Source organism: Podarcis melisellensis (assembly GCF_964234715.1).
Source record: "Podarcis melisellensis genome assembly, chromosome: 18".
Taxonomy (NCBI): Eukaryota; Metazoa; Chordata; class Lepidosauria; order Squamata; family Lacertidae; genus Podarcis; species Podarcis melisellensis.
In genome coordinates this window covers 2,435,671-2,445,878 of record NC_138536.1, presented here as the reverse complement: position 1 = coordinate 2,445,878, position 10,208 = coordinate 2,435,671, and the positions used below count along the sequence as shown (strand labels likewise).

General features: G+C 46.3%; 1 protein-coding gene across 1 annotated transcript; it reads left to right on the top strand.

Moving 5' to 3' along the window:
• TEKTIP1 (tektin bundle interacting protein 1) lies at positions 1-6,854 on the top strand. The gene is made up of 4 exons (XM_081895940.1): positions 1-259; positions 2,929-3,158; positions 5,176-5,301; positions 6,685-6,854. The coding sequence occupies exons 1-4, from the start codon at positions 162-164 to the stop codon at positions 6,831-6,833; spliced, it is 603 nt and encodes a 200-aa protein (XP_081752066.1). The 5' UTR covers positions 1-161; the 3' UTR covers positions 6,834-6,854.
• Positions 6,855-10,208: the final 3,354 nt, after the last annotated feature.

Genomic DNA, 10,208 nt, shown 5'->3' with positions numbered 1-10,208 from the left:
CTTTCGTTGCTAAGGGAATAGTTGCCATGAAAGGTTTGTGTAGCAAACAATGATGGAGGATCTCCTCTCACCCTTCAAGGACTATAGGAAACTGAGCTTGGTCCCCTCCTCTTGCAAACCAGCCTGGTCTGGAGTCGGAGGGGGTTCCTTGCAGCCCCAAAATGGATCTCCAGTGTCTCAACTACCGGGATCTGGTCCTCAACCGACCCTACGTCCCCCAGGTCTCCTTAGAGACCGATTACCCGACGCCACTGTACAGGTGAGTGTTTTGTCTTCTGTTCTTCCCAATTAAGGTGCAAAAAATAATAATATTTTTGTTGACAAGTTTTAATACATCTCAAGAGCGCTGCTTTATAAAACGTGGCCCGTTTTGCTGGATTTCGTTCAAACTCTTAAAGGATCAGCAGTTTTGATTCCTGGGTTCAGGGACTCCCGTTTTAAATGCTGCCGGGCACCTGAGACGCGAGTGCTTCTGAGTGTGCGAAGAGCGCATTTCTCTCGTCGTTACAGGGCTGCCGTAACGAAATTTCCCAGACCTGTTCTGGTGGGATTCCTGAACGTTGTTTTAAAACTCTATCATCTATCTATCATCTATCTATCTATCTATCTATCTATCTATCTATCTATCTATCTATCTATCTATCTATCTATCATCTATCTATATCTATCTATATCTATCTATCTATCATCTATCTATATCTATCTATCTATCTATCTATCTATCTATCTATATCTATCTATCTATCTATCTATCTATCAATCATCTCTCTATCTCTCTATCTATCTATCATCTATCTATCTATCTCTATCATCTATCTATCTATCTATCTATCTATCTATCTATCTATCTATCTATCATCTATCTATCTATCTATCTATCATATCTATCTATCTAGCTATCTATCTATCATCTATCTATCTATCTCTATCATCTATCTATCTATCATCTATCTATCTATCTATCTATCTATCTATCTATCTATCTATCTTCTATCTATCTATCTATCATCTATCTATCATCTATCTATCATCTATCTATCATCTATCTATCATCTATTTATCTATCTAGCTATCATCTATCATCTGTTATCTCTATCTGTCATCTATCTAGCTATCTAGCTATCATCTATCTATCTAGCTAGATAGATAGCTATCATCTATATATATCTATCTCTAGCATCTATATCTATCTATCTATCATCTATCTATCATCTATCTATCTATCTATCTATCTATCTATCTATCTATCTATCTATCTATCTATCTATCATCTATCTATCATCTCTATCATCTCTATCTATCTATCTATCTATCTATCTATCTATCTATCTATCTATCTATCTATCTATCTAGCTATCTATCTGCTTTTCAGGTTTATACAATCATTTTCACATTCCAAAACTTGACTTCCTTCGCCCCCTCTTTCTGTGGTTCCTTGAATTTATTTTTAATCTCTTCTGCCCATCCAAATTCATCGACGATGGAACTCACAAGGAAGACTGGGAAACATTTGTAAGATTATTTCAAAAGTCGGTGCGAGCCAGTGAACAGATTCGTGAGATGAGGGTAGATTCAGCAGTATAAGTTAAAAAGAAGCTGGGTTGCAGGGGGCCGTGCCAAATGAACGGGTCGTGTCCCCCCCCCCCAAAAAAAAATTACAAGTCAAAGAAGGAAGCAAAACATCCTGGTGTCTGGTCCTCCATGCCTACTATGGCAGGGAGTTCCACGGTTTACAGAGCAGCCAGCCCCCTCAGATTTGGGAGTGGAGTGTTGTTGCAGGAATTTATGTATAGGTTGGGGGGGTTGCCCCTCCAGCAGATATCATGCACATGCAGCCCACTACCAAAACCAGCACAATTGCATTTGCGACTTGTGATTTGTCCCCACAAAACACTTCATCACAGTTTCTTCCTGTCTATTCAAAGATACCAAATGTCAGAATTCCCTGATCAATGTATCTGTATCAATGTACTGGCTCACAGGGAAAACTTCAGAAATTCCTATAGACAGGTGAGCTCAGCTCCTCAGCAGCCCCTCTGCCTGAGTGATAATTCCTGGCCTCCTGATACCTGAGTGCCAGACAGGTAGCCATTCCAGAAATAACAAACCCAGATGAAGACAAAAGGGTGTGATGAACTTGGCTGGGAAACAGGGAAATGTAAATATCTTTTTTGTTCCACTTGATGGGTGTTTGGTGGAGGGCAAGGGGAACCATGGGGCAGGGTCCAGGATGCTCAGATTACGGCCACCTGACCTCCCCTTTCATGATGTATTTAGTGATGTAGTTTTGGGGGGATGTAACATAGGGATTGGGGCGCGGGTGGCCCTGTGGGTTAAACCACAGAGCTTAGGACTTGCCGATCAGAAGGTCGGCGTTTTGAATCCCCGCAATGACGGGGTGAGCTCCCGTTGCTCGGTCCCTGCTCCTGCCAACCTAGCAGTTCAAAAGCACGTCAAAGTGCAAGTAGATCAATAGGTACCACTCCGGTGGGAAGGTAAACGGCGTTTCCGTGCGCTGCTCTGGTTCGCCAGAAGCGGCTTAGTCCTGCTGGCCACATGACCCGGAAGCTGTACGCCGGCTCCCTCGGCCAATAAAGCGAGATGAGCGCCGCAACCCCAGAGTCGGTCACGGCTGGACCTAATGGCCAGGGGTCCCTTTACCTTTAACATGGGGATTAGCAGCTAATAAAAGCAGTTCTCTTTTGTTCGGGGCTTCCATCTTGTTCCACCTGGTGGCAGGTGGGAGTCCGGTCTCGAGGGTCTTCAATCAAGACCAAGCCTCCTGGCTGCTGTTTTGCTCTGGGATTCCTGGCTGGTGTCCTTGTTTTTTGTCCAAGGGAACCCCCAGATTTCTCCGTTAACAGTGTGGAACGGATGGATCTTTTTGTGGGTGCCCGGCTAATGTTTCTTTCCTCTCCCCGGACGCAGCGATGAGTACCTGACGTTGAGGGGCCCACGGAACCCCCCCATCCTCCGCCAGGCCGTCCGCTGGAAGTACACCCCGATGGGGTGGGATGCCACCCCCCAGACTTGGTATACGGGGCTGACCAACAGCCACAACCGCAAAGCCTGGTACACTCTCACTGACCCCGTCGGCCGCGAAGCTTACTACCGTTGGCAGAAGTGGCATGACCACAGAGAGAGGAATCTACCAGCTGGTAAGGTGCCGACATTCTGCATGGACTGGTTGCATGGCCACATGGGCAAATGGCTTGAGATACCTATGAGGTCCATAAATCGCCATATACAGTGGTGCCTCGCAAGACGAAAAGAATCCGTTCCGCGATTCTCTTCGTCTAGCGGTTTTTTCGTCTTGCGAAGCAAGCCCATTGACAGCTTAGCAGATTAGCGCTACAGCAGTCTGGCGGGTTCTAGCGATCAGCTGTTAAACGGCTTAGCGGCTTAGGAAAAGGGGGGGGAAGCAAAAAAAAAAACCCCCGCGGGGACTCGCAAGATTTTTTCGTCTTGCGAAGCAACCCCATAGGGAAATTCGTTTTGCGAAGCGCCTCCAAAACGGAAAACCCTTTCGTCTAGCGGGTTTTCCGTCTTGCGAGGCGTTCGTCTTGCGGTGCACCACTGTAGCATATATTCAACACAAAAAACGGGGACAATTTGTTGTTGACAAAGGACAGCTGGACATATAAAGGGCCCCATGACCTTCAGGAGCTGAGGGCCTCATCAAACCTAAATCTGTCCCTGGCCTTTGGCTTGCTTACTTTCCACAGAGATATGTCTGTTTTTCCAACGTTCCAGATATCTGTGCTTTCAAACACTTCTGAGATTTCCAAAGGCGGTGTAGGGGGAATAAAGAGGTGCAGGAACTCTCTGTGAACGCCTTCCTCGTTCATCATCATCTTCATCATTTTATTTGCATGCACACTTCTTCAGATATTGGTATGCAAGCACACGAAAGGTCATATCAATAACTAACTTGTTGTTGCTTAGTCGTTTAGTGGTGTCCGCCTCTTTGTGACCCCCTGGACCAGAGCACACCAGTCACTCCTGTCTTCCACTGCCTCCCACAGTTTGGTCAAACTCAGGCTGGTAGCTTCGAGAACACTGTCCCACCATCTCGTCCTCTGTCGTCCCCTTCTCCTTGCGCCCTCCATCTTTCCCATTGCCACCAACTCCTGCTGCAAAATCCTCCTCAACTCTGGTTTTTTTTTTGTGAGAGGGAGAACAAGGAATTTGTGAACTCGAAAGAGCAGGGACAATTTGCCCTATTCCGAATCAGACCACTGAGCTCAGTAGTTCCTGCAGCTCACCAGGGATTCAGACAGGGGCCGGATTTAGGTTTGACGAGGCCCTCGGCTCCTGAAGGTAAAGGGGTCATTTATATGTCCAGCTGGGACGCAGGTGGCGCTGTGGTTAAACCACAGAGCCTAGGGCTTGCCGATCAGATGGTTAGGGTTTCACTGGAGAAATGTTGGAGGGGATGGAATAGGACGTCCTTATTTTCTTGGGAGAAATGTTGGAGGGGGTGGAATAGGACATCCCTATTTTCATGGGGGGACACGGGTGGCACTGTGGGTTAAACCACAGAGCCTAGGACTTGCCGATCAGAAGGTAGGCGGTTCAAATCCCTGGCGGGAAGGTAAACGGTGTTTCCGTGCGCTGCTCTGGTTCGCCAGAAGCGGCTGAATCCTGCTGGCCACGTGACCCGGAAGCTGTACGCCGGCTCCCTCGGCCAATAAAGCGAGATGAGCGCTGCAACCCCAGAGTCAGCCATGACTGGACCTAATGGTCAGGGGTCCCTTTACCTATATGTCCAGCTGTCCTTTGTCAACAACAAATTTGTGACCCATCTAACCACCTTGCGACTTGGGACCTCCAAAGTGTGGTCCTTTGTGGACCTTAAGGTCCTCCGCGGGGCAGACCAGGAGAGGCGGTCCTGTAGTCCAAAAACATCTGGAGGGCTGAATTTGCCTATGCCTGCCCTAGTTCATCAGCTAGCTCCTTCCTGCAAGGTTTGGCGAACTTTTTGTGTATCCCAATTTGCCCCAAACCGGACCCCATGTGTGGGGTGGGTGGCTGTGGTTTCGGGGAAATGGCCGGCGGGATCTGAAGGCTCCCCACCTCTGCCAAAGAGAGAAGGAGAAAGAAATTAAAGTGACGGCCTTTTCTGCTGCAGCGGCACGATTTGGGCTCAAATCTGTGTCTCCCGTTTTCTTCCAGCCTACGCTCAACATCTGCAAGACAGCTGTTGCTTCGACCCCATCGTCCCCGCCCAGTACTTGAGCCCTAAGACGCGATGGGGGGCGTTTATGTGGAGGGACAGACCCATTCTCGGGAAGGAATTTGGTAAGGAGGAGGGGGAACCTGGGATGTTCTCTGGAGCAAGACAGCGGGTTTAAAAGTAAGGTTTCCAGGTGTCCCCGTTTCCTGGAGACCGTCCTCGAATTTGCTAACATTGTGTCTGAATCATAGAATCATAGAGTTGTTAGAGACCACAAGGGCCATCGAGTCCAACCCCCTGCCAAGCAGGAAACACCACCAGAGCACTCCTGACATATGGTTGTCAAGCCTCTGCTTCAAGACCTCCAAAGAAGGAGACTCCACCACACTCCTTGGCAGCAAATTCCACTGTCCAACAGCTCTTACTGTCAGGAAGTTCTTCCTAATGTTTAGGTGGAATCTTCTTTCTTGTAGTTTGGATCCATTGCTCCGTGTCCGCTTCTCTGGAGCAGCAGAAAACAACCTTTCTCCCTCCTCTATGTGACATCCTTTTATATATTTGAACATGGCTATCATATTACCCCTTCATCTCTTCTTCTCCAGGCTAAACATGCCCAGCTCCCTTAGCCGTTCCTCATAAGGCATTGTTTCCAGGCCTTTGACCATTTTGGTCTGCTTATCTCTGTTTTTTAAGTGACCCTCCCTGGTGGTGATGGGGTGGGGGTTAGGGGGAAACAACCCCTTCTTTTCCTTCTCAGTCTGTTTCTCAGCTTGCTTTGCCTTCCTGTCTGCATGTATGGGCAAGGTTGTGGCAGTCCTAAGACTCAGGAGTGTGTTCTGCCTAAGAAGGAAAAATCCCGGGGTGCTGATTTACTCCGCTGCCCAGCTGGTTGGGGAGCCACACCCCGCGGGTCTCTCCGGCCAAGCTAAAGAAGCAAAACAGCGGTCAGTAGTTGTTGTTTTGTCGTTTAGTTGTGTCCGCCTCTTTGTGCCCCCCTGGACCAGAGCACGCCAGGCCCTCCTGTCTTCCACTGCCTCCCGCAGTTGGGTCAAACTCATGCTGGCAGCTTCGAGAACACTGTCCCACCATCTCGTCCTCCGTCGTCCCCTTCTCCTTGCGCCCTCCATCTTTCCCAACATCAGGGTCTTTTCCAGGGAGTCTTCTCTTCTCCTGAGGTGGCCAAAGTCTTGGAGCCTCAGCTTCAGGATCTGTCCTTCCAGTGAGCACTCAGGGCTGGTTTCCTTCTGAATGGAGAGGTTGGATCTTCTTGCAGTCCATGGGACTCTCAAGAGTCTCCTCCAGCACCAGAATTCAAAAGCATCCTAGTCCTCATGAACCCAATTTCAACGGAAACATCGGATGTTGCCTCCTATAGTCCCGGCACTGGGGTCCTCTTTGCAGAGGATCTCTGAGGTTTTGGGACGGGGACATTCCTGGGCCTATCTGGGACCTTCGGCACCCCGGGATCTGCCTGAGATCTACAGTTTTCTCTCTTTCTTCTCTCCCAGTGGTCAACCGCAACCGCGGACCCGAGGAGCTGAAGGGGAAGCCGGGCTACGTGCCACACTTGACCATCCACACTCCAATGTTCACCGCCAAAGACTATCGCACTTGGAGGATGTTTGACCGACAGCCTTCGACCAAACACCAGCACTAGTAAAAAACTTTTCCCCCGCTGCTTCGTGTGACCCAGGTATCCTCCTTCGTGGCATACGTTGGTGGTGGGGACCTGAGCGCCTTTCGGGGCAAAGTTGTGCCAACACCCACCTTGGTTTCCAAACTCCAAAAACCCGGAAGTAAGTGTTCCGGTTTTCGAACTTTTTCCGGAAGCCGAACGTCTGACGCGGCTCTCGGCTGTTGTTTCCGCCAATCGGAAGCCATGCCTCGGCTTCCAAACATTTTGCAAGTCCACCCGACTTCTGGAACGGATTAAGTTTTGGTTTTTGCTATTTACTGAATTTTTTGCTCTATAAGACTCACTTTTCCCCTCCTAAAATGTAAGAGGAAATGTGTGTGCATCTTACGGAGCGAATGCAGGCTGCGCAGCTATCCCAGAAGCCAGAACAGCAAGAGGGATTGCTGCTTTCGCTGCGCAGCGATCCCTCTTGCTGTTCTGGCTTCTGAGATTCAGAATATATTTTTTCTTGTTTTCCTCCTCCAAAAACTAGGTGCATCTTGTGGTCTGGTGCGTCTTATAGAGCAAAAAATACGGTATTTTCCGTTTTTTGTTTTTGAGGCTTTTTCAGTTCATTTGTTTTGGTGACCGTGTGGAACCCAGTTTGTTGTGTGACTGCGGAAATGGATAAAAGCCCCTCATCCAAACAATGACTATCATCAGTGCAGGGAAGAAAAAAAATATTCATTTTACTTTGTATCATCTGCAGTACTATCTTATTTATTTTATAGTACAGTGGTACCTCGGGTTAAGTACTTAATTCGTTCCTGAGGTCCGTACTTAACCTGAAACTGTTCTTCACCTGAAGCACCACTTTAGCTAATGGGGTCTCCTGCTGCCGCCGGAGCACAATTTCTGTTCTCATCCTGAAGCAAAGTTCTTAACCTGAAGCACTATTTATGGGTTAGTGGAGTCTGTAACCTGAAGTGTATGCAACCCGAGGTACCACTGTACAATGGATGTTCGGGTTGCGAACGTGATCCGTGTGGGATGCAATGTTCGCAACTCGCGTCTGCACACTCGCGGATTGCAATTCAGTGCTTCTGCGCTCTCTGTGTCCTTTGGTTTGAGGAATGTCCCAGGGGCCGGTCAGAGAAGCATTCGGCTCTCAAACTCTGATCAATTCCTCTCCTCCAAAAGGAACCTAAATGTTTAGGGAAAAGGCAGCCCTGTTTGGGAAGCTTTTAATGTTTAATAGGTTATTGTATTTTAGTGTTTTGTTGGAAGCCGCCCAGAGTGGCTGGGGGAAACCCAGCCAAATGGGTGGGGTATAAATAATAAATTATTATCATAAATCTTAACACCCTCTTGGAGTGCAGACGGGTTGAAAAATCTCCAGCTTTGCCAATAATCCCGGTTTTCCAATGCAATAAGGCGCCATCTCTTCCAAAATAACACGCCACTTCCAAAAAACCTCAGGCATAAAAACCACACTTGCGGTCTAATAATAATAATAATAATTTTTATTATTTATACCCCGCCCATCAAACACCCACTTAGCAAATACGCTCTACTTAAAACATCATTCCATCCACAAACCGTATCGCCATTCACGCAACGCTTCTCATTTTAAAATGTATAAATAAACAGCTGGATTTATTTTTCATTATTTTAAAAAAAGGCTGTGTAGGTTGAAGTGTTTTTTCTCCCTCAAAGTGCTTTTCGCCATAAGGTTGCTTTTCAATATCTTGCTGGTGAGCCTTCAACTGTTGCAGTGCTTTTTTTTTCCCCTAGAAAAACTCCTATAACTCACCACGAAGTTGTTATATCAAGTGCCACATTTTTAACCAGAAAAAAAGGAAAAAGAAAGATGTGCCGGTACTTTGCACCCCCAGAAAAAAAAATATAGCTATATCTGAAATTCCATGCATATCAGTTAATATATTGACCCTCTTCCAGGAAAATAGCTGTTTACTTGGTCGTTTTCCTATGTCGCGAAGGCTGAAATTTCAGTGCAGCGGAGCAGGGTCAAGATATTAACTGATATGCATGAAATTTCAGATAGAGCTAATATAATCCCTAGTGTAGTAAGATAAGACCTTTGGAACAGGCATATATTTTTTGCAAAAAGTTTTTTAGGAACCGCCCTAGTGAGGGAGTTCTTTTGTGGGGGGCGGGATGTAGGAACTTTTCATTGCATGATTAATATTTGATTTTTATATATATAAAAAAGGGAGCCAGAGCAAAAAACCAAAAAGAGGACAGCTTCCTCTCAAAATCTCTTGCTTTTTTTTAAAAAAAGTTTCTTTTCCCACCTTTTTTCAGAGAGGATTTTTGAAAAACACCAGGAAATATGGTAAAAAGGACTCCGCTACATGAGTCAAAGAAACAGCGTTTTGAACATGTTATAAACATGAGACACCAGAGGGCGATGGAGAGCAAAGAATTTTTTTGATGCGATTTTCCAAAGCGGTTTTTCCACATCTTTTGTCATAACGATTTAATTTCTGACTTGTTTATAGCGTGTTTTCCCGCCTGTGTGTTTAGATCTAGACAGAGTTGGGTTTCGAAAGGCACCTTGCAGATTTTCTGCGCAGAGATCCCCAAGATATAATTAGGGGTGCTAAAAAATAAAATTAAAATACCTTAAAGACAGTATAACTTATACCATTTAGGATTCAAGGCGCGTGCTAAAATATTTGTTCTTTCTTCGTTGGGCTGCTCAAACAAGAACTGTCCTCTGTTTTTGCAACTCGAGACGTTTTTCGGGTACCCACAGTGCCGAAGCAAAAGTCTCTTTAGGGTATTTCCAGAAGTAAAAATCCGGACACAAAAAGTTGTGTTGTTTTTTGGGTTGTTGAGCTTCATGGTTCTGTTTGCAAAACCCCAGACATTTTGCTGGTTTTTCAAAAAATAAAATAAAAAACTTATTCCCCCTGGATGCTAAATTTCATCGCTGGAATCCTGGACGTGTCCGGAACAAACCTGGACATTTGGCAACCCTATTTTTCTATTTCCCGACCAGCAGCAGTTCGCCTGGACATCTTGCGAGATGCTCAAGGTGTCTTATACCTGTCCAGGAAGAAAATATTTAAAAGTTACAAAGCTGAGAAAGCTTTTTCCTGTTTATTCAGCCTACTGGAAGCAGCCGACGGACCACTGCGGAATAATATTTTTAACCGGGCTTTGAATAAATGTGCCATTAATACGGTTTGGAATTGTGTTATCATCTTCCTTAGTAGACTGCACAAGCCACTGTTCTGAATCCTGCTTTTTCTAGAGGGTACGGGGGTTATTCTGAATTATGCTTTTTTTATAGGAGAGTCCAACCCCCTGCGATGCAGGAATATTTTTCTCCTGTGCAGGACTCGAACTCATGACCCTCAGATTAATTGTCTCATGCAGGACCAACTGAGT

What these genes read in the sequence shown, in the direction of transcription:
- TEKTIP1 (XM_081895940.1), top strand. Translation starts at nt 162, where the DNA reads ATGGATCTCCAGTGTCTCAACTACCGGGATCTGGTCCTCAACCGACCC. An exon ending in AGAGAGGAATCTACCAGCTG is followed by an intron (nt 3,159 to 5,175) that starts GTAAGGTGCCGA and finishes GTTTTCTTCCAG; the next exon opens with CCTACGCTCAACATCTGCAA. An exon ending in CATTCTCGGGAAGGAATTTG is followed by an intron (nt 5,302 to 6,684) that starts GTAAGGAGGAGG and finishes CTTCTCTCCCAG; the next exon opens with TGGTCAACCGCAACCGCGGA.